General features: G+C 45.6%; 1 protein-coding gene across 2 annotated transcripts in view; it reads right to left on the reverse strand.

Annotated features, from left to right (window-relative positions):
• LOC119450244 (cytoskeleton-associated protein 5-like) overlaps nt 1–25,028 on the reverse strand; it is a 101,314-nt gene that overhangs the window by 68,148 nt on the left and 8,138 nt on the right. For both annotated transcript variants that reach the window (XM_049665730.1, XM_037713631.2), the window contains exons 5-13: nt 21,469–21,696; nt 20,323–20,508; nt 19,150–19,241; nt 17,729–17,786; nt 15,845–15,970; nt 14,119–14,264; nt 10,165–10,339; nt 8,965–9,078; nt 6,598–6,726 (exon numbers count right to left, since the gene is read on the reverse strand). In XM_049665730.1, the coding sequence (XP_049521687.1) occupies nt 6,598–6,726; nt 8,965–9,078; nt 10,165–10,339; nt 14,119–14,264; nt 15,845–15,970; nt 17,729–17,786; nt 19,150–19,241; nt 20,323–20,508; nt 21,469–21,696 (1,254 nt within the window). The remainder of the gene's footprint in view (nt 1–6,597; nt 6,727–8,964; nt 9,079–10,164; nt 10,340–14,118; nt 14,265–15,844; nt 15,971–17,728; nt 17,787–19,149; nt 19,242–20,322; nt 20,509–21,468; nt 21,697–25,028) is intronic.

A 25,028-nucleotide genomic window follows, 5' to 3' on the forward strand; every position in this document is an offset into this window, starting at 1 on the left:
AGCAACAAAGCAACATGCTACAAGCAAGCTGAATTCATAATAAGGGGAACCGAGGGGCTGCCTTTTTGCTATTTATAACCACACATAGCCAAGAGACAACAGTTGCCTTCATAACCATGAATTTTCTCCATTTTTCCTGGCTTCATTGTCTGTTGGCTTCATGTGGCTCTAAAAGAGCAACATGCTGTTATTCACACAACAAACCCTTGCTGGATAGCAAAATATGACGTAAGCAGTAAAAGAAATGACTATGCCTGTGATTCAACAGCTGCAACACGGTGCTTTTAAATGTGCCCTTGCACTCTGCCATTACGTGTATCACTTTTGTTTTGAAGTGTAAACAAAGCTCCCCGAGCAGGGTTCATGCATGAACGGGCATGTGTTATGCGGTCACAGGATATGAGGAAGGCTGTGTATGGCAGAGAAAGGAATTTGTAGAAACCAATAAAAGGAAAGAAAGGCGATGCCAGGATAGTTCACCAAGGTGAACTATCCAAGTTACAAAAGAAGGAAAAAAAGAAAATGAAAGGCAGGAAGGTTAACCAGGTTACACCTGTTCTGCTACTCAAGTTACAGAAGTTCAGAGTTTATTTACTCCCAGGGCATAAAGCGTTATGGAGACGAGTGGGAAGAACACACACATATATAGGTACACACATACACAATATGGCAGAGTGGGTGGAAATTAAGAAAAAAGTATGCACAGAAGCGGCTCTTTTTTTTTTTATTGAAAGTTACACTGCTGCTCCATAAGTTTTCTATTACCGTCAAACCTTGACAAAATGAACATAAATACAAAGAAATAAATCAAATGTTTGTCGTCAATATCAGCTTGTAATGAATGACTAGGTTCAAGTGTTCTTAAGTTTTCTAGACCTGAGCAAATAGCATCAAAACCTACAATGTGACTGCAAGCTGGTGCAGGTACTTCCAAGGCAGCGTTTGCCACCAATCTTCATTTCTTCGCATCTTTTCGGGCTTGGCTTACCAATGCTCTTTTCATGGTAATAGTGGCTCTCTTTTCAATGTCTTTTTAAAAGGTGCCTAAAGAACTGCATACCAGTACTTCCTGCATACCACCCCCATTAGAATGAGACAGCAGTGGCCAGGAACCTAACCCACAACCTTGTGCTCAGCAACAGAATGTATACCCGCCAACATTACAATTCGCAACATCCCACGAATCAGACACCGAGTGTGGAGGAAATAGAGTAAAATTTTTAATAAGTTTGCCCGGAGCACATGCAGAAATGCACGTGCTTTATTGACTTTATTATTAACCTTTAGACAAAGCACAAGCAAACTTGGAACCACAAGTACTGATAAGCAACACATTGTTTTTTGTTTTGTTTTTATCACAATGACTTTTTCCGACTTTTCTGTTGCCGATATTGCAACTTAAGGAACTAGTCTATAAACTTACTCGAAGCAAGTACTCTTCCATCCTTTCACCATTGGAAGAATCCCAATGGAAGGTTCACAGATCGACGAGTTAACCTTCGACATGAACAGAATTTTGTTCATAAATATTCACGTAACATTCGTAAAATGAGCCCAAATTTATAAACTTTATAAAAAATTCGGGAGTTGGCAGGTATGAGAATGCAGAGCCTTTACGCTGCTACAGCAGGTAGTGAAGGAGAGTTTGGAAAACTGTGAGCAATATCTACACACCTAAAACAAGGCGACATTGTTGCCTTGTTTTAGGTGACACTGATAAATAGGTACCACCGGTGATGAAGATGGAAAAATGCACTGTTTCGAAGCTCGTACAGGTTCCTTGGTCACAGTAAGGCAGACAAGAGCAGTTAGTCATTTTTTATGTCAAGTAATTGAATTTTCTCCTCACCCTTGACTACAAGCGATACCAGTATACATAGCTCGGAAGATTTAACACCCACACACACACACACAATTTAATACGCCATCAAGACTGAGATGATTTAACAGGACATAGTTGCAGGGGCGCCTACATTAGCGTAGTTGAATTGTGGGGCCTGATGTCCCGAGACTACACAGTGGTTTAATAATGACACCGTAGTGAAGGGCTCTGGATTAATTCTGACCACTTCGGGTTCTTTAGTGTGCACCTAAATTTCAGTACCAGAGCGTTTTTGCGATTCATCCCTGTCTAAATGCGGCTGCTGCGACCGGGATTCAAACCCGCGACCTCATGCTTAGTAGCAGAACGCTATAGCCACTAAGCCATCACGTCGAATTAGCTAGTGCAGTGAATGGCTGTCTTTGACTGCCTATTCAGCTTGTGCAGTTTCTTCAAATTACCGAACAGCTTCAGCTTAATAACATTCCATGCATTTAAACGAACACTTCGTACACTTTAGTTTAATTACTATAATGTTTACGATATTAGTGACCATGTGTATGTTCCTTAGCAACTAACTAGAGTTGAATCTCGTTAATTCGAACTGCCGGTTTATTCGAACTGACGCTCTGGTCCCGTCAAAGTTATGTGTACATATTTCAATGGGCGAAAACACTCGGTAATTCGAATGCGAAAGCATTTGCGACGGTTAATTCGAACATACCGCGGACCGACAATGCTCTCAGCAGCGCGCCAAATAACTTGGCGGCGCCTCCGACCGGTATTGCTCCGACACCGCCATAGAGCAAAAGCTTAGGAGAGACCCCTTCATGCAGCGGCGGAGGCCCAGTCCGGCCAACGAACTGCCTACGACGGCAAACGCTCGCTTCCCGATAACAGCAGAAAACGAACTTCAGGGAGCAGCCCAAGCTGGCGCCGGGCCGGCTAAACCGGCGGTGTCGGCACCCACGCCGGCGAACGCTCGCTTCCCGATAACGGGAGAAAACGAAACGTCAAGGAGCGGGCTAATTAATCTGCGCTGAGCCGGCTGTACCGGTGACGCACACGCGCGGAGACAGTCGAAGGTGAGGGAGCTGCGAGGGAGTTGAGAGAGAGGGCGAGGGGGAGCCACCGAAGCCACTGCCACCGAAACGGCGGAGTTGCCGAGGCCAAATCTGCTTTCCTGCTGCCCTCCTCCCTCACCTTCAACGGTCTCCGCACGCGCGCCCGTCGCCATGTCGGCGCCGTCCACTCACTGAAGTTTCGCTTTCTGCCGTTATCGGGAACTGAGCGTTGGCCGGCATGGGCGCAACTCGCTATGCGCTTGTGCGCCGGAAAATTTCAAGACTCGCACCATTCGTTCATCTTACTATGGTGCTCGAATACTTCAAAAATACGTCTTTCTGTTAATTCGAACCTCTTTTTAATTCGAACAAATTTTCGGGCCCCTTCGAGTTTGAACTATTGAGATTCGACTGTACTAATTTAGGTCTTCCCACTGGCTTTGTGTGCCTTGTTTCGAATTTTCTACTGGTTTAAAGCTTTAATTCTTAGGTGTTCTTTATGACACATACCGTAAAAACCCGCATATAATATGAGGTGTTATTTGGGGATAGCAATAACGAAAAAAAAAAAGTTCACCCGCATATAATGCGAGCGAGGAAAACCCACAGAAAGCATTGAGAATCTAATCTCGTTAACTCGGAACACACTTAATTCAAACTGACGCTGTGGTCCCGTCAAAGTTATGTGTATTGCTATGGGCGAAAACGCCCGGTAATTCGAACGCGAAAGCATTTGCGATGGTTAATTCGAACATACGGCGCACCGACAATGCCCTCAGCCGCTGCTCCAAATCACGCGGCGGCGCCTCCGACCGGCATTGCTCCGACACCGCCATACAGCAAAATCTTAGGATAGACCCCTCAAGGCCACGCAGAGAAAAAGAAAACGGAAAAAAAAAAACGCGCGGCGGCAATTTTACTCTCAAATAGCAAGGTCGCCATTTCACCGTCGCGCCGGAGCACGCTTGTAGGAGCCGACGTCTCGGCCAACTTCCCGACAACGGCAGAAAACGAAACTTCAGGGAAAAGGCTAAGTTGGCGCCGCGCCGATGGGAGTGGCGGCAGGCGGGCGCGGAGCCAGTCGAAGGTGGGGGGAGCTACGAGGAAGTTGAGAGGGATGGCGAGGGGAGCCACTGCCACCGAAGCGACGGCGTTGCCAAGGCCAAATGCGCTTATCTGCCGCCGTTGCAACTTTGCAACTGGGATGTCATCCCAGCCGTGAACGCTGCCCCCGGTGACGCCGAAGTGCCGCCCTGCGGCGCAATTTCCAATGGCCTCGGCAGCTAAAATAACTTTCCTTTTAAAAGCAGCTGGGCACTACTTTCGCGGTCCCGACATCGTGCGAGATAGACTAGCGAACGTGCCGATTCTTAGCGTGGTCAAAATGGCGCCCGTTGAAAGCAGCAGCAGCCTACCGACGCCACCGCAAGATGACGCATACTCCGCTACGAGTCTTGATGATAGCAGTGAGCAAAAACGAACCCGAAACTGCAAATTTTACGCTGAAAACTTTGGGATCCGCATATAATATGAGGCAGAAATTTTACATCGTAAAATTTAGAAGAAAACCTCGTATTATACGCGGGTTTTTACGGTATTTCTTATTTAACATACCCTCGGGGCATTAGAGACGGGAGTAATAAAAAAAAAAAAGTACGTTCTGTTTACAACTGCCAGTTTATGTAAACTTTTCTAAATCTGTGGGTGTAAACTTTCTTTTCTAAATCTGTGGGCCTATCACACAACTCCAGTGTGGGGTCCTGCATGTATTAATCATAATTAGTTGCAAGGAAAATTATATAAAGATTTGATTGATTCATTAATTCAAGGAACTAATCTCCAGCAACTAAAGAGTTACCTCGCTGTTGCGAGGTCAGTTGCAAGGCGCAGCTCTCTTATTGAGAGCAACTTCGGTCAGGGGACAGTGTACTGGCAAGGGGAGATGGCACCCTAGGGAAATTCGGACTTGCCGCAGTGGTTATGGCATTGTACTGGCGAGCACGAGGTCATGGATTTGATTCCCCACCACTGCAGCCCCACTCCAATAGGGGTGGAATGCAAAAACGTTCTTGCACTGTACATTTGACAGACCCAAGGTAGTCAAAAACATTAATCCAGAGCCCTCCACTACAATATACAGTGGAACCTGGATGATACGAATTTTTCTGCGGTCCCGGCCGAGCCCCATTACTTTGCAACGTGCTAGAAAACGGTTGTTACGAATCGATTTTCGACCCGCGTCGGTTGATACGAATAAATGCCGCCCCACCGACGGCCGCGAAAGAGAACAGCGCGCAGTCACGCGCTTTCTCCCTTTCTCTTTTGGTGCGGAGGCGCGGACGCAACGCCAGACAGTGCGGAGGCCGCGAATGGGCGCGAAGAGTTCGAAGCGGTGGCGCTTTTGTTGCTTTTGTGCTTTTCCTCCTTTTCCGCGTGCCATCGGGCGGAGTGGCTGCCGTGCTTCGGGCCGCGTTATTTTTTGCGCCATTTTGCCTAGTCGCAGCGAGCTATGTCTACCGAGATACGATCTCAGCTGATTCGCGCGGCCGTACGCCAAGGCGCGGGAGCCTCCGTTGGCGCGTCTTCCGTCGGCTGCGTTATCGGTGCCGATGGCACAGGGCGATTGTGGGTTTCGCTGCTGGAGTCACACGGTGCAAGATAGCGCGGCACGTAATCCACGGTGCAAGGTTGCGCTCGTTCAGTCGGGTGCTCCTTCGCTTCTCCCGCTAATCGCCGTATTTTTCTTGCCGTAGGAGCACTTCCATATTCCGAAGGCATGCTTCGTCCAAAGTTTATTCGCCAACGAGCGACGATCCATCACTAACCTGGGAGTTCAGTAATCCGAATTCTGTGTGTCAAGTGAAGACGCCGGCGTGGTTTACGAAGCAGACAACTGCGCTTGCCATCTTGCCCCTGCCACAGCAGCAACCAATGGAGAGATGCCTTTCAGCACGGCAGCCAATCGGAGGCCCGCTTTTATCAGAGGGCCCGTGTGACTACCTATCGCAGACCCGCGCTTCTTTGGTGTTTGTGCGTTTTTTACAAGTTGGCGACGACGGACGAATTGAGAAGCGGAACGGCGAAACTTTGAGCTTTCGAACGATACCAAGATGGCGGCGCTCGGTGGCGGGAAATACGAGATATGGCTCCGTGAACTGCGGTGATTTTGCGCGATTTAAAGCTGTTTTCTCGCCCTGCGCACTGACGAATTAAACTTTTTCGGGCACTTTCAGTGCGTTTTCAGCCAAACCATTTTGATGCAGCGTAGATTAGGCGTTGCAGATAGCCAAACGCGTGGTTTTCAAAAATCGATTTTTCTCGCGATTTTCGCGATCTGATCCCCGCGTCCCCCCTTAATTTAGCTAGTTTTAATTGTGTTTAGATGATACGAATTTGGGCTAATACGAATATTTTTCTTGACACCGCGAGATTCGTATCATCGAGATTCCACTGTACTTCCATGACTTTCTGTGCAGTTTTGGGACGTTAAGACCCACAGTTTACTTTTTTGTAGAAATTTAAAGCCTTTTTATTATTATTTTTCCAGGGATTAATAAACATTTCTGGACTTTCAAGGCATTGAGCAAAATTCCTTGTTTTACTGAAGCGTTTTCAAGGACCATCGTGTTTACCATTATGTTTACGAGAGTGCATCAACAAATGGTGGTCCAAGAGTTCAAGACACTCGACAATGGACACAAAAGGGCTCACCTCGGATCGAAGCAGGGGGTTTTCTGCTTTAAGTGCATCCTTGAGCATCTCGTTTTCAAAGAAGGTCCCCAGGCTGGCATGCGAAGACCACTCATTGAGGCAGGAAAGTGCAGCCGCACGAACCATGTTCTGGTGGAAGGGCAGACCGTCATCAACGTATTTTGTGAGCATGTTACACTTAGTCAGAAGACCAGAGTGTGCGACTTTGCACAAAGCCAAAAACTCTGGTATAACTCTCAGTACAAGTATAAACTCAATATAAAGCCCGAACTAGAAGGAACAAATTTTTAACGCATTTTCTGCGTATGCATCGGCCAGCGTTGGCACTCGCCAAATTTTATTGATGTCGGTCAACCATAAGATACTATTGGCTTAGGTGTATATCAAGCGTGTCCCGACAGCTTGCCACCTTAAACATGCTAAATCTATCAAGAGGCTCTATGCAATAACAAAAACTACCGTTTACTTTGGGCGGTACAGTAGAATGATAAAGATTAACACAGTTCACCACGATCGGTGACAGAAAACAAAGGCATGCAAGTCAGTCTTGATCTCTGCTGTCAACCTTTTTTTTTTTTTTTTTTTCCCATGCTTTGAGTCACTTTTAACGTTAGCACTGGAAACAATATGACCCATTTCGTCATATTGTTCCCAATACCGGGTGATCCCTAATGGCACCAACGTGAAACATTTATCAGAAATACGTTCCTTGTGGTGAAGAGTTTCAGCCCTTGAATGTATGTTGTGCTGATGATGGCAAGTCAATCCACGCTCAAATGACACAATGCACGTGATTAGACTGTCTACTATTGTGGCACATTACAAAAGTAGCATTGACGTTGATGCCCGCCCAATGGCACTTATTTGTTCTGCACAATAAAGGTTTCTAGTAAATGCAACAATGACAAACATTACTTTTCACTTATTTTTCTGATGAAAAGAACACCAGTGCTGTATTCTACGCTACTCTTATCTACTGTTCACGGCCGGCTGTGATCCTAGTAATAATCCGGGTGGAGTGTTCCTCTGAACTCCGACAAAGCACGATGAGCACGAGAAGGTACACGTGAACTCCACAACATGCATGCTCACGTGCGCGCGGAGAGTCGTCAGCTTACTTATTTGCTCTGCGTTTCCATGTGGATCTGCGCACTAGGCCATGGCATGGGCTAAGCCAGCTGCACCGAATGTTGCGGATGTTCTTGGTATTTTCTTAAGCTCAGGGCCGCAATTCTGTAGCAATGCCTTTTCCGATGCCATTATCATGCTTCGTCAGTAGTCATAGCGACACTCTGGCTGGCTTATCCCACTGAAAACGTGGGCAAAAACGAATGAAAGAGTGACACATAATCGAGCGGAAGGGATGGCTACAAAACCTCGTCCCTAGAGCGGTATTGCCGGTGGATTACTTTTTCGGAATACGAGCACTTTTGTGATATTTCGTGTTACTAGGCTTTGGACACATCAGTGCATACGTGCAACAGCGTTTCTTTGGCTCTATGCGAAGATTGCTGTTGCTCATAGATGCCCGACGTGTTGGGTGCCAAGTTGTACAATATCTTGCAAACGTGATCTACCAAAAATACCGCTCCTGGTATATTTAGTGGCTGCTGGCGCCTACTTTGAAAGACTGGCCTTTGCGTGGCCAGGGCCTTATACTTTTGTGAATTTGCTTATCTCAAAACTCCGCTTATCTCGAAATTTCCCCCAGTTTTTACTACTTCGAGTTAACAGGGTTTTGCTGCAATTTAAAACAAATTAAAATTACTAAAAGGCTTTGATTTTTTTTTTTTGCCTCACAATTCTGCCCTTCAAAATGTGATGAGCTCAGACATCAGAAGCTTTGCAAGAAAGCCAACTTCTCAACTGATGGAGGCAGGGGTCCACAATTAGCAACAGCACGATTTGGTGCGACAGACTGAAATAGGGCCGATGGTGCAAAGGAATCCAGCCACAGTAAGCAAGCTTATCTACCCAACTTTGGTTCAGGAGCCTGACCCACTACAGTGATTGCGAGCAGCAAAACGCACGCACAAGCTAGCTTTTGTAAAGGATCTTTTGCTAGCTTTCATACACCGCATATATAGATGCCCTTTTAAATGAGCAATCGGTCTGGGCATGAAGCAAGCAGTTCTAACTACAGCTTGCCCACTGTTAAAGGAAGGGACAATGCCCACTGCCTTGTGTTATCTTACGATTGTCGATCGTGCAGCACATATTTCCTGTGTGTTTGTGTTAATGTTTACTACACGTCTGTTATGCACACAAGTACCCCCGAGTACAAATAACAAAAGTGAGCACTGAATGCCAAGATCAGTGATTGCACATGACAATGCTCCTCTAAAAAGAAAGTTGTCAGAGACCCACCTTGCTGTCACCCAGCGCAACAAACATTCCAGGTGCAAGAGTACGAACATAGGGTCCACAGTGGGGACCTAGGGCTGCACCCAGGCACTGGCATATGTTCAGGGCCTGGATAGCCTGAAAGACAGGAGCACAGACCGAAAGCACATGCTCATCAGAACTATATTCATGACCAGAGGTCAAAATTAGCCTAGTCTACAATTTTTCCTCATGGACATGGCATTGCAAGTAATGCACACGCCCAATTCTGCTCCCAGCTGAAGAGATATTAAGAAAAATACTGAATAAGCTCGCTTTAGTAGATAACTGCATTTGTTGCATGTAAGGAGAGCGAATATAAGTAGCCGCCCCCTGCAATCCCAAAGCCTGAACCCTACCATCTACTGCAGAAATCCTACACCTCGTCTGGTTCGCCATTACTCCCGATGAAAATGCAGCTGTTTGTCAATGCCATGTTCTTTTGCCAGGCATCCGAGGCACCATCGAAATGGAGCATTTCACAAACAATATTGAATGACAGTTGCACTACATATAATTTACTTAACCCTTCAAAATGCTGTGCTTCCCATGTCTGGCCAGCATTTTACAATATTGCAACTATCCGTTTGAGCGACAGGTAGGATTTTCATTCAAAGGAAGCACTTCCCTCGACATTGTGACACGATTGCATGGACAAGAGGGCACTTGTATATCTCTGGCTCAAAAAACATCGAGAAATTGATGCCACACTGAACTGCGAGCAGAAGCCAATGATTAAATTTCAGCTTAATGCAAAGACTGTTCAGCAGACTCCACATCTGCATATAGGTTGACCCTCGAATCGGGAGTAACCAAAATTTCTTTAAAATGGATGAGACAAGGTCAACATAATACTGGCACTACTTGGTATACCTTTAAAACTGCACTACTATAAAGCAGGACTGTCAATTAATAGGAAAGAAAAGAAATCCTATTCCCAAATTGAATTTGGTCAGCCTGATGCAACAGATCAAGGCATTTTCAAGAACCTGGGCCCTTTCTGTGGAGAAACATTGCACAAAAGGTCTCAGGATGAGCCTTTGCTTACTTTTAAACACCCCAATACATTTTTCTTTCTTTTTACACGAACAATTAATTAGCGCCCATGCAGATACTCCAAAAACCTCAACGCACTCGAGTACACAGAGGAACATGGGAACCTCTGTACCAGGCTGTCGCACCCACCAAGTTTTTGTTAGAGTCGAGTAATCGTGCTCGCAACGGGCCCGGCAGGTCACCCAGCTCCGGGCAAATAAACTTGGCCTGGTCCACGATGGCTGCCAGCTTCTGGAGGGCCTCCTGGCGAACCTTCCAATTCTTGTCCGACAGCTCTGATAGCAGAGACTCGGTCAGCTGGCCACTGCTCGGTCAGAGAGAAAAAGAAAGGGGCGAGAGTAAGCCCAGAGCAGTGGTGGAAAAAATACCTCGTGCAATCTGCAACCTACAGTGACACATTAATATTGTGATCCCAGACATAATAAACCCAGACATAGCAAAGTAAATCTAAAATTCAGCTGTGAATGCTTTATTTCATCAAGTATTTTACTGCTAAACGAAATTGAAAAGGCTAGAGCTTAGACAATATTGCTTGTAGTATAACAAATATTTGCTCGGCAGCTCAAGGTATGTATTCTGGTAGCAAAAAATGTCAAATACAGTGGAACCTCCTTGATACGATTCTGCGTAATACGTTTTTCGGGACGATACATTTTTTTTTTTTTTTTCGTTTCCCGGCGCAATGTATTTTCATGCGGTTGACATGATCGCGTTTTCACCTGAAATCGGATGATAAGACTTCAAACTGGTATTTCTGAAACTCTTAGCTTTATATTCAAGTGTACTAAATTAAATTACATTCCAACGACCCAGGAACAACGTGTTAAGGGCCGGCGACACTAGCGAAAAACCGCGCACTGCGCGCCGGCAAACCATGTGCCACAAAAGCTGCTACGACGCAGGTTTTTCGTGCAGTGGAAGGAAGCGGTCCTGGACCGATTTAAATTGACGCACACCCCGGCGGCGAACGATCTGCTAGTGAAGCAGCCCAATGAGAGCTGCCCCCTTCAGTGTTGTACGCACGGGCACGGCCGATCTGGAGGTGCGCTCTCTTTAAAGAAGGAAGGGAGCGCGCGCCTCCTGACCGGCCGCGGCGCAGGAAACTTGTGCGGGCTTGCCCGACCGCTATTTTCGTGCTCGTAGTATCGTCTAGCTGCTTACGTCAGCTTTCGCACGCGCAGCGCTTGTTCTGGTTGGCTTTTCAGGCGAGATCTTCATGCGGTCACGTGGCTGAATGAGGAGCGCCTGCCTTCGTCTGCCAGTAGTATCGCTTGTTGCGTCACGCTGCTCTACGGTGTTCCTTTGTTTCGGAATTCTTGGCCTCGTGGTGCCGTGACCTCCGTAAAAGAACTTGTTTATGGACTATGAAGAAAAGAAAGTTCAGCAAAAACTGACGAGCTGTTTTTACATTGCTCAATAAAAGTGTTGGCAGCAGTTCGGTTCTTGTGGTGTCGTGATGCTGCTCCGCATAACACGTGTTATGCAAAGCAGTATCACTCGACGCCACAGGAAGCTTTGCTAGTGAGTTTGTCACCAAGTAATCCTGTTTTCTTACATTTTGGGGCTTGCTTTGGATGATACGATTTTTGGACGATACGTTTTATTTTCTGGTTCCCGCGAAGATAGTATCAACGAGGTTCCACTCTAACTAAACTAGAGCAACTTGAAGTAGCACATTCTGGATGTGTGTGTGTGTCTTTTGGCCAATGGCTTGGCTTGAGTGGTGTGCAAGCCAGAGAGCTAATGTTCTGATCCAGTTTGATCAGACTGGTTATGTGGTCGCATATTGATTGATGACAGTGCAAATTGCGTTAGCAGTTTAGCACTGTTCATATGCCCCACAGCAGTATGGCAAGCATTTGATAGGCCATCAAAATTAACAGGAGACCCTTTGTCGGGCTGTCGTAGGCATTACATACGCTTGCTTTTTCCGCATAGATTCAATCGCCTGTTTTCTTTAAAAGCATTTTTTTTTTGTTTGCCAGCATGTATGTTTCCAGCAAATATTGGATACAAGAAAATGTTTCCACGTCGGATGCAACATTCATAGAGAGATTCAAGTGTGGTGACAAATTAGTATGTTGCGGAGTCTACTATAGGACTAAAACAACACCTCTGTTGCCAACTCATTGCAAAAATACTCCTGTGCAAAAATGCAAAAGGCATCAAAGATGATTCAATGAGGGTCTGGCAATCAATTATTCTAATAAAATGGTATGCTGTGTGTCATCTTGCAGCACTTTTGTTTCTCATCCAAGACCAGCAGAAACAGTGGAAAAACCCCTTATGCCCCTAATAAAGGCACCAGGTGAACAGAATCAGCGACATGGCAACTGGCACAAAAACAAAAAAGGCACAGCGAGTCGTTCAACCAGCCAAATCTTGAAAAAAAAAAAAAAAAAAAAGTGCTACACAAGAAAGCCTTCCACAGGAACCAAATTCCGAGCTAACTGAATTACAGTTAAAGGGACACTAAACAGAAACCGGAAGTTCAACTGCAATGGTAGATTATCCTATCACGATCACAGACATACCATTCTTACTGCGAACAGAGGTTTAATAAGCGAGAAAATAGCGAAAAACTGAAGGATAGGTGCTGACGCCCCTTCGAATTTCCCGCACTACACGATCGCGACGTCGGAGATCACAAACGTAGCCCGGCCGCGATTGGTCGAAAGCGATTTATTGCTGTTAATAAACACAAAATGAAATATGCCTTAAACGTACATAAACAGCATTTGCCAACTTCTTAAGCCGTTTCAAGCGAGGACGTAGAAGTTTAGCGCAAAATTAAATAAGTAATAAGATAAAATGGGTGGTGTTACATGCGGTCGTGATAGGTTCGTAGTTTCGTTTTTGCTCCATGCATCATCGTGCGCGCCTGTTCCGCTCTACAGTGTTGCAGTGTTTGGTTGCGTGTTGCGTGGCTTAAAAAACGTTTACTTTGCGGGAAACAGCCAGAAAATGCCTCATGTGTGTAGTGTTGAGGGCTGTATCAACGGCGCACGACGCTTGTTCAGGGGCAGCGGCCGTGTTGACCCGACTGTGTCCTTTCATGTGGTGCCGAGCGATGAGCCCCGGCGTTCGCAATGGCTCAGTGCTCAGAGCCATTGCACCAACAAAAACTACATGCATTCCTCAAGGTCCCTCTTTTATCCCAGCTGAACTTTGTTTCTCTTTAGTGTCCCTTTAAGGTAAATGCCAAGCAACATTTGCAGCAGTTATCAGTGGGCAAGCCAAATATCAGCTATTGCAGGTAACTTTGGTGAGAATTTGAGATATATGCACATTAGCTATGCTACACAATCAAAAGGACATAACACAGACAAAGACACGAGAAACAAAATAAGCTACGACTTCTTCATCCAACATGCAATGCAGGGCTTATGTACACAAAACCCACCATGTACGCACCATACATACCCACCTTTGGTGGGTATGTATGGTGTATGTATGGTGTAGGTGGGTATGTATGTAAGTATGTATGTATGTATGTAGGTGGGTATGTACCCACCGAAGTGTGGAGATGGATGGTTGCCAGGGTAGCTTAATTGGTAAAGCACCACAAGCAAAATACAGATGCTGTGGTTTTGGCTTCCAACTGCAGCTTTTCGACAACGTCCACTTTTTTTTTTTTTTTTCTTTAATCAATGAAACATGATTTCCCCTATGATCCCTCTCTAGGCTCACTGTCCGTTTCTTCATATGGTTGCGATCAAAGATCAAGCCTTTCCGATTCTATTCTCTTGCTTGAATGGAATTCTGGAGTTTTACGTGCCAAAACCACGATTTGGTTGTGAGGCACGACGCAGCAGGGGACTCCCGACTAATTTTGACCACCAGGAGATTTTTAACGTGCCCCCATACGTACGGCTTTTTTGCGTTTCGCTCCCATCGAAATGCGGCCATAGCGACCAGGATTTGATCCCACAACCTTGTTCTTAGCAGTGCAACACCACAGCTGCTACGCCAAGACGGTGGGTATTCTTTTTCTTCTCACTAAACATCGACAAAAGTTCAGGAAGAGGAACTTAACAGTCTAGCTTGGTTTGGTTCTTGCAAACAGCATGCATAACAACTTGCCTGATGTCAGTACGAGGAACCAAGTCCTCCATGTCAAGAGCAGCTTCTTGCGCCTCCTGTGCACTCTCCGCGGAATCACCTCCACCATCATTGACCGAGGCAGCTGGCACTCCGCGAATGGGTGCAGGGGGCTTCTGACCTTCCATCTGAGATGTGGAAAACAGAACATTACAACTTTACACATTCAGTGCTTCAATTGCAATCACTAAAATGGCCAAACATGTATTTCATTTATGTCAGTGCTCATATGCATAAGGTTAAGAAAAGTCAAACACAATGTTTCTGACAAAAATTTAGCAGTGTTGCTGTCCTCAGGACTGAACGATGTACAAGCACTTTTGAAGACACTTGCCAACAGTGATGAATGACTGCGGACGTGTTCAACACCGCACCTATTGATATCAGTCACCGGAGATAGATTATTTCAATCGCCGATTTCAGCATGTCGAAACCAATTCTCCTGCCTTATGACAGTGTGGTGAAAGACGACGACGATGGCAGCTACATATGCGACACGACGCGGCAAATAAGAGAGCACGAGGGTTGGTGGCAGAAGAAAAGGAAGAAGAAGACACAAGCGAACGGGCAGCTGCGGCCACGAAGGCCGATCGAACGCGGGCCGAGCGAGGTTCGTGGAAGCAGTCCCGAGAGGGCTACCCGGGTGTATCGCTGGGCCGCCTCGTGACGGGTCGCAAGCCACCGAACCGAGGTCCTGCCCGTGTCCCGTGCCTGGCCGGTTCCCGAGATCTGGCAGTTCCAGTGCTCTCAGGAGCCTGCTGCGTTCACAGTTCCGGCGTCAGAATCCTGAGCCACCAACCAAGCGGCTGTCGCCGCGTCACCGCCACTGCTTACCCAAGCCACCTCCGACGCATTCGGCGTGTCAAGGCCATCACGACCACACGTGAGCGACCACTGGGGGGCCGTATACCGCGACGCTCGGACTTTGCGCGTTAATGGGCTAGGGACTGGAACTTTGTAGTCTGCCGCGTAGGGCTTCATACGCTAGCAAATACTAGGTGTTAGTGAATCTTACTTGTGTCTGTGTAAAATAATAGTGTGAATTATATGTGTGTCTGTGCAACCCGTCCCAATATCGCCTTCGAGTCTTTCCTCACCGCACGTCAACAAACGCGACGGTCCACGTTTATTCCTTTACAGACAGTACACATGCCAACCTGGAAACTTGCAAATTTTTTAGAACGCCCTGTGGGGTTGAGAGTAAAGGAAGGAGGGGGAATAATGCACAGTTTTAAAAAAGATTACTCCAATTACAAACATTCTGCGGGACGCATACGTACATTATTAACTATTTACCTTTAGATGCAGCATACAAGCAGCAGGAAACGTGGACCAGCCCAAATTGACAAGCAACACTTCTTTTGCTTTTTTTGATAACAGTTACTTTGTTGTTGCAGATGTCACCCGCTTTAAGAACTTGTATACAAATGAACCGATTCCAAGCAGGCATGTCTCTGGTGTCCTATCAGAATCTGAAGACTTCCGAGGGTATGGCCCGACAAAAATGAGCAAAACTTTGAACGGAATTGGTTTTTGGTAAAACTAGACAAAACGTTCATAAAATCGTATAACGAGCTTGCATTCATAAGCTTAACAGAAAATTCGGTAGAGTTTGCAGGTATGCAATAGTGTACACACATATAGTGCACTTCAATGAAACCATGACTGAATGCTATCGAAACACGAGAAAAGTATAGAGACTGCCAACCTTTGCAAGTTCTGCATCAAGCTGCTGCACGAGGGTGGCCTTCTCCCCCTCAAACAAGGTCCTCAGTGTCTTGCCCATGTAGAGGTACAGTACACCAGCCAAAGTGATGGATGCCGTCCTCACCGCCTGCTCGTGAAGAGTCAGAACTGCTCACTCAAAATTACTGCAGTGCTCCCACGATAATGTAAGACACAGTTACAACTTTAGCATGAAAGCACAAGAAAAGAAAGGAACCATAAACTTGCATGGTTAAAAGAAACAATCGGTTCACAAAGAAGGCATCACCTTCAGTTTTTGGTTTATACTGTACTGTCAATGGACACGAATATGCAGAAAACCTGCAAGCTCCAATGGCCGTAAGGCAACAGAAGCCACGAGCTTAAGTTAGAACGTTTTAACACAGCTTAATGTGCAACCTCATTCAGTGGCACATACCCATCTGGGAGCAAACTGTAGCAACGAGTTGCCCATTGCACTGTGCTAAAACGTTCTAAGCCGAACTGAACGCACTGGCACGTGCAAACGTGCCTGGAGAGCTGCATTTACGCAGAAGACACAGAAACAGATGATCGGATAGCGCTGTGTCGTCAACCCAGTGTATGTATCCTTATTTACGCTCTCCCATTGCACCCTCCCAAATATGTACTGTATTTACACAATTCTAACGTGCTCTCTATTGTAACGTGCACCCGTTTTCCGTGACCAAAAGAGAGAGAGAGAAAAAAAAAAGTCCTTTACAGTACCGCGCACCTCATGCTTTCATACAGAAATACAACTTTCTCTCATATGTAAAAACAAAGATTTACGCCCAATGCAGTAAAGTTGCGATGAATAAAAAAAGTCGCAGTTTCGTCCGAAAGGCGAAACATCGTTGCAATAGCAAATTAGTAGACAGCTATAGAAGTGAGGATCGCCCGTATGAACTTGTAAACATTCGGTTACAAACTAATTAACAAGCATGGTGCCCCACACACACAAGCAAACATGAACACATCTCACTCGTTGACCGTGGAAACTGTCAGAACGCTGGACTGAGGCAGCGCAGCAGTAGTGGCGAGTGAACCGACCTTCGTACTAGCACGCTTCTCACTTAAACGCAAACTAAGCGGCGAAAACACAGCGCATGGCGGAGTCTCTCCCCGTCGCAGATTACTTTCAATACGCGGCCTCGGCGATACGATCGCCAAAGTCTATTGTTGCAGAATACGTCCTGCTTCGGTCCACTGAAACCCTTCCACGTTGCTGGCAAAAATCCTCTCCTATTTGCACCAGTCCCGCACGCAAGTTTCGGGTTCTCTGAACGCCTGTGATGCGGATAGATTTCCGTCCGTCTCCGCACACATGATCACTTTCCTTACAATGTGGCATCACGATAAATTTGGCACTTCATGCTGATGGAGTAAACACAGAAAACGGAAAGAGACGGTAAACTAATGCCTAAGCACAAGTAGTACAGCACGTGGAGGAAGCTACCGCAGCTAGGCTCGAAGCGCGTACGAGGTGGCCATTTTGAAATGCCGATTGGCAATATGGTAGCGCAGATTTAGAGTCGTACTCAAGTCTACCACGCATGCAAGTTTTGGACCCGTTTTATCGGAAAAAAAAGCGAGTTAGATACAAGTAAATACAGTACTTTGAATTTTTCCTATGACGCCACGACACTGGTTCTTCCATAGACCTTGCTTGCAGTTGAGTTCGCATTTAGAAATATTAAAGCTTATGATCAAAATGTTGCTATACATTCGGAGCTACGGCAACGTCAAGCAGCAATCAGAAATTTTGTGTTGGGCTAAGCAAGGAAGGTACGAGTAAACTGCAACATATATGCTATGAATATGGCAAAGAGGCATTGTAGCATACAAAAATGCTTCAGCTTATACTCACAGGATTCGATGCGGCAAGCCCTTTCTTTATACTTTCTATGACTGGTTTCACTGGAACCCTGCAAAAGGGAACAGTACAGTCAGTATCAGGCAAACAATGTGCGTTTGCCATAGTGTCGAGATACTTCAAACCAACAACACTAGATGGCTGACTGCTCTTGAAAAACCAATGTTAGCTTCAACACAGGCGACTATATTGCCAGGAGGTAATAACTCAACTGAAGCGACATTGCCAATGACGCATGCACAGCTGGCAGCAAGTACAGGATAGGACTAGTCACAAAGCAGAAAGACTCATTTGTTGACTAGCACAGGCATCGTTACACCAATTGCATCCTTTATAGGCCAAGCGCAACGTAATTTCACTTTTAATAAATTGGTTATAGATGAGTAGACTATACTATTGAAGCAATCGTAGCAAAGCTGCAGGGCTCGTACCTATTAGCAGCCTTTTTTTTTTTTTTAGCAGCACCTAAGCAAACAATGCATGCAACTGGTGGTCAGCGGACACTACGATTTTAGCAGTTTGCCTCCTCCAATATTTTTTCAGCAGGCTGTACGCGTCACCTGCGAGGTCTGCTGAGGAGCTGCGCATTCTCGGTCACAAGCCAGTTCTAGCTTGTGCTAATGCCGACATCTTTGTTTCGCACGCTGTACCGCACAATTGAATGGGCGTTTTATTTAAAGGAGCTCTCCTTAGTTCGAAGTACATTTTAGTGTAATTAAATTTCTGGTCCGTTTGGAGTTCAAATTAACGGGATTCTACCGTTTACGTGTTCAGTCTGCATAAGAAATTTTAAATCCCAGAAAATTCTTTCTGTCCAACTTGTCCGACATTCGGAAGTCTACTCCTGAGCTTCTGTGCCAGGACACAGTTAACGTGTACATTGTAGGTGTGCAGAATCGGAGCGAGCACTTTACTGAAGCCGAGAACATAAGGCACTGAAGCCCATTTTCAAGTAGAAAGTCCGCTCGGTTGTGCTGAGCATGACAGCTGCGATAGTACAGAGTCCATAAATGACGAAGGGTATCCACATGCAGCCAGCTCCTGTCAACTTGCTTGGAACAAGTCCGCTGGCCACATCGCACAAGTGCTGACGCAACTGAACATTGTTGGCCAAAATGAATGCACACATTTAACATTCAGAAAGCGGCTGGTATGCATATTTTTTCTATAAACATTGAATGTCAAGTGGTGACCGTCTCATTTCGCAAAAAGTTCAAGAAATGGAAGGCAGCCGACAGATACCTCATGCACTGTAAACTGTATTGTGTCAATAGAATGAAGTTTAATTAAGGCTATTTTTACACAGTCCAAAATTTAATTGGAGTTGTCCTTGAAGTCTACTGTCTGCAACCATTTTTTGTCAAATTGGGTGACCTGCATTTATCAACTGTCCAACATAACACTTGCAAACTTACTTGAGCCCAAACTCTTTGATAGCATTGGCGAGCCACATCAGGCTCTCACTCTGGTTCTTCGGGTTCTTTTGGGCAAAACAAAGCTGAAGAGCCTGGAGAGCAAGAGAAAATCTAAAGTAAGACATCTTACTAAAACATATGAAAGAGTTATGAAACTTTGTCAAACAGAATTGTTAAAAATTATAAGCTGCTACTTGCTCTAAAAACTTTTTCCACACTAACCCAGCTTTCCTAGGACGTTGCAGCACAGCACACTGCATAATCCAGTGGATATGTGGTTAGCGTGCTTCGCAATGTAAAATGAGGTGATGGCCATTAGAGGGCCATCACCTCATCCTCAACACATGGCAAAAAATAACTATGCCTACTCAATGGGGTCATTGAACGCGTGCTCCTCTGGCAATGTGCAGTTGAGAGCAAGGCATGCTAGCCACTGTGCCATCACTCAGCTTTTGAGCTTGGCAATTTGTGTGGGGCTTTGTGCGCATGGGAGGACACACACCAAGCAATAAATACAAGGCAGACATCGTGTGTACTGCAAGTAGTTTTGAGTAGGTGCCAATGTCCACTAAGAGAATCTGCAGTTGTTAAAGTAGACAAGTTCAGAGCTGCTAAAAAAAATTTAATCTAAGTCTGCAGATTGTTTTTGGACAAAAGAAAAAAACCCAAGATATTTATATACTGAGCAGTTTAGAATGCACACACATGCACACAATGCTAAATGAAATGTAGCTTGAAAAATCCTGTTTCAGCACCTTTTTTTTTTTTTTTTTTTTTTTCGCACACTGGCCAGATTATTATACAGTCTATTGCAAGAATGTAAAGGCCAGCTGGCCATTGCAGACTTTTTTTTTCTCCACAAAAGACTGCTTCAGTGAAGTCCAATAGTCCAATGTGCATCATTATGAAACAATGAACTTGTGGAATGAACACATTATGGCTTTGCATTAGAGGGAGAGGACAGCCAAATCTATGCGTTAGTTGGAACTCTGCTGTACTTGAAGGAGTGCTCAGTTCCCTTGAAATTTGAATAATGGGGTTTCACTGTAGTCTCTCTGACAAAGCAATTCACCAAGTGGCAAATGCCATTTCCACTCGTAAACTGTGGCATCCATATAAAATGTGCGTTGCAGAAGTGCGAGAATTTTGAACGACTGCGAGAGTATCCATTACCTCCTGGCCGACATGGTCTAGGGAGGTGGCCTCCGCCAGGGCTGTCAGGGCAGATGCGGCACCCTGGCCGTTCTTGATGTCCCCGACCTTGTCCACCAAGTCTGGCAGCAAGCAGTCGGCCACACACAGGGACACGGGTCCACCACCCAGCACCACTACTAGTGTTTCTAGTTTGAGCTTCAGCACCTGCATGCATGCGACAGTTGGCATGAAAAGTGGTTAAAGCAGGAACAGTATTGTTGCCCATCATCCAGGAGCAGAGTTTCAAGAAAGGCTCTTTTCAAGTAACTCCCGCCCCAGCAATGCGAGTGTAATTTGCTATTTCAGCACCCGAGACACAAATTGTACCCCAATGCATATTCCATCTATATACAGTCGAGCCCACTTACAGTGCTCAACGAATGCTCAATTATTTGAAACGAAGATAAAACAACGGTCATAATTTTTATGTTGTGGCTCAGAGCTCCATTAGAGTGAACGCGGTAATATGGCGGCGGAAATGATCAAAGCGGACTTGAAGAAGGTTACCGCACACTGCACCAAAAATGGTTTTCGCAAGGCTGGATTCCTGTGTGGGGCACGAGAGTCGTGAACTATCAAGCTCTGAAGCAATGACGACTGGCCTGCGGATTGATGGGAGCACATCGTTGAAGCGCAGCGGAGTGCTAACGACGTCTGTTTAGATGACTTAGTCAATGAGGGCAACAAAGCCGACGTTGCAATGTCATACACTGATGACAGCCGACGACAGCATTGTTCGCGAGGTGCAAGGCTTTTGTCAGCAATAAATTGGATGAAGGAAGCGCGGAGATCACAGAACCGACACTACCACCTGTAAGCACTTCAACTGCAGTCGAGTATGTCGCGTCACTGGAACAGATCGTCTGCAGTAAAGCTCTTAGAGATGAAGACTTGGATGCTTTACATGATCTGTAAATTGGGTCGTCAGAACAGAAGCAGAGAAAGCTTACAGACTACTCAAACACAAGAAATGTTTAGCCATTTCGTTAGCTTATTCTTGCTTGTCCACTTATGAACGCTCAACTATAACAACACGTCCTGAGTGACCATGATGTTGGTTATAAGTGGTAGTGACTAATATTCCAAAACGAACTTTCAGACAGCAATTAGAGAACAGTTGCAAACCTGGAAGTTTGTGTCTCGAAGTCCAGGTTTACGGCACAGGGTCTTTGCTATGACTTGAACAGGCAGGTTTCCTTCCATAGCCTCAACAACCTCTTTCATCTTCTCAACAGCAGCCAAGCGGTCCTTCCAGTTTGCGCTCCCCAAGGCCGTCAGGCTTTCCTCTGGAAACAAGGCTGCAGCTCGGCCTTGGACCTCTTCGTCCGCCAGAGCCATTTCGGAGAACACAGGCTGCAAAGACAAAGAGAGAAAAAAAAAGAAAAAAAAAAAGAAATAAAGCTAGGAAATTCAACAAGGCTCCTTGCCATGAATATGAAAACCTGTGGAATGCAACAAATCTAAGCAAAGAAAGCAATATTAGTTAAATGACAATAGCAATATGGCCTGCAAGATCATGCTTAATGTTAAATAAATACTCAGCGTCAGTTTTTGTTAAATGATTATGCTCATTAAGATTATCAACTGCTCCGACAGCAAAAACATCAAAGCTGATGCTAACAGTTGCTGCAATCAGAGGGGGAAAAAAAATTTAAAAATTGGAAGGCATTTGCGAACCAGATTCCCTCCTCATCATAGCTTTTTCTGTGTAAAGAATTGGAAGTTCATTTCACAGTAAGGAGCATTAAAACTAAAAGGCAGTGATATTGATAGAATAGCATTAACTACCTACATTCACCATTGTTTTATTCATTTAAAGAGTTCCTGAACCACCCCTTGAGCTAGGTGAAAAAAAAATGAAAAAAAAAATTTCACGGAGAGCCCACGCTGCTGTGAACATCTCGGCCAAATTTTGCACTTGTGCCCAGCGCGTGGAGCTCACAAGCGAACCACAAAGCCTCTTTCTTTCTTTTTTTTTTTTCAAACAGTTTTCAACAGACACTGTCACACCCTTTTCGATGCTGCCCTATTTCGACACATACCAGATTCTCATGCAAGGCTGCTATTGGCCAATAGCTGACATCAATAAAGAAGCGCGAGCTGACTATCATCTGCTCATGCCCGCCCACATAGGAATGAAACTTTGGGCACACTGCTTATCGAGGCAGTCGAAGCCATCTCCTTTCGCTAATTTCAATTAGTCTGGAACACTCAACTAGTCTAACTATGCGAAACGTAAGCCCAGGCCACACGTACACTATGCCTGTCGCAGCTCGCAATGAATAGAAATTCGCATCTACAGAAGACACACATTGCACACTCACTCCCGTTGTTTGCACCACATAGCGTGGTCAGGCTGGAGCACACGAGTGCGCACTCCAGCCCTGCTGTGCACTTAGTTGCGTTTAGTCACACATAGCTGTGTAGCATATATACGTGGTCACCGCAGAGTATAGCGAAAAGCGCTCGCCATAATAGTGTAGGCAGAGTATCACCACTCTGTCGCCACCGGTGTTCCTCCACTCCGAAGGAGTGGAGAGTAGAGAGCGAATGGGAAAGGTAAATACCGCACTCAAAGTATCTACTCGTACTAGGTCTTGAAAACTTGTTTTGGTAATATATCTCTGGGAGGTAGCATACTAGTTCAATGGCATTTTTGAGGCTTAAAAGAAATGTGGTTTAGGGTTCCTTTAAGCTTTTAGCAAGCTGTTTGTGCGCAACATGAGCTGAAGTCAGTGATTTAAACCTGGGTTATGTGAAAAAGAACCATATATATTACAATTTAACCTTTTTCTACATGCAGTCATTAAAAAATAAAGCAAATCTCGTATTATTTCACACTTAAGCAAAATCCAGTAACATAACTGCAACATTAATTCAGAGCCTTCCTGCCAAGGATAAAACAGGTCAAACAGAGGTACCAAGCATTTCTTGTCGATCCACTGTTTTCCTGAACAGTTCGTCTTAAAAATACAGAAAACAAAGCAAAAGAGGATTAATTGAGGATAACATTGCAACGCAGGTTACGAGAGATGCCATAGTGGAGGGCTCAGAACTTATTTTGACCACCTGGTGTTCTTACGCAAACAAAGTGCAGCGCACAAGCATGTTTGCCCTCCGCCTGCCATTGCATACCTGTCAGCCCGTGAACTTTACAAATTTGTAAAATTCGAGGGACAGAAGTAAGAAGATAGCACGCTTTCTTTTTTTTTTTTAAAGAGCACGCACGCACACTAGCGCAAAGAGGATACAAGTTTAGATGCATCTCACAAAGCAGCAGCAAACTTGGAAGAGAAAATACTGACAAGCAACAAACTGTTCAGGAACTTGTTCGTATAAATTTGATTGCAGCAAGTTTGAAGCCTTCACCATCAAACTACTTGCAACAGAAAGTCACGAACAGAATAAATTTTACAGCGAAGCTGTATATGCCTAGGCAAAACGTCCGTCCGTGCCCAGGAGGGCCCTCCGCAGGAACCAGTGCGCATGCACAAAAAAAACCGAACCTGCTTGTAAAACAGGCTCGAGTTGGAGAAGAGTTGGGAGCAAGAGGATTAGGAATGTCGAGGTCTTTCACCTCGGAGTAACACGTGTTGGCAATGTACATACACACTCGCAGTGTCTGTGTGGAGTGCACACGCGCCAAGTGTGAGGGAACAATAGAAAAGGGAACGACTAGTTCTTTTGCAGCGTGGGTTTGACGTAGTGCAGACTGCGGGGAGTGTGCACGCGCCAAGTGCGAGGGAGCAAGGGGAGAGGGAACGTCCAGCGCGCAATGGGCTGCACGGTTAGCGACGTCGTCCCTCTCTCGCAGCGGTGCGCGTGACAGTCATTCTCTCTCCAACATTGCAATGGTACAGCCACATGTCGTGCGTTCTCCCGAGGAGCAGCTTGCATACAAAGAATGCTGCCATAAACAGCGCCAGGAGTTCGCCCGCCACCGCCGTGTTGCCAACGCCAAACGTGCCCATGCCTTCATTGCTCAGGATAAAGGGGCGCGTAAAGTGACACATAATTGCGTACCACAGTTCAGAAACACTTCAATATACCCGCGTGATAAACCTTAAGGTAAACACCGTGGCTACCCCCTTAATCTCCACAAGGTGTAAGAGCCGAGCATTTTCTTTTTTTTGTGAAGCTTGAGTCAACATTCGTAAATTGTAAAACAGGCTCGAATTCGTAATCTTCAAGAGAGCTGGCAGGTATGCTATCGAAATGCAGAAACCGCAGCTGAGAACTGAACCCACAACCAACCTCGTGCTTAACAGCAGAATGCCATTGCCACTGAGCCACTGCAGCATGTAAAGCGAAAGAAGAACAGATCTTACATTTAATTCAGGGTATTACGTGCCAGATCCATATGATAAGGCACATTGTAGTGGGGTACGCTGATCAGTTTTACCCAACTGGGCGTTCTCCCCCTCCCCCCCCCCCCTTTCTTTTTGGGCATAAGGCATAAGGGAAAAAACAAAGTAAAATAAATAGTTCCAGTTCTGCATTGTGTAGGAACTGCAGCAATGCCCCTGCAAGCTTATTGTCTATCACCCAATGGTTGTGGCTTTCTGGTTATTTTTATTTTTTTTCATTCAGTCCCTACTGGAATGCAGCCGCAGCAGCCAGGATCAATCCCACGGCCTTGAGCTCAGCAGCTTAATGCTATAGCCACTGAGCTACCATGGTAGATG

This window comes from Dermacentor silvarum, chromosome 4 (genome assembly GCF_013339745.2).
Source record: "Dermacentor silvarum isolate Dsil-2018 chromosome 4, BIME_Dsil_1.4, whole genome shotgun sequence".
NCBI classification, from domain to species: Eukaryota; Metazoa; Arthropoda; class Arachnida; order Ixodida; family Ixodidae; genus Dermacentor; species Dermacentor silvarum.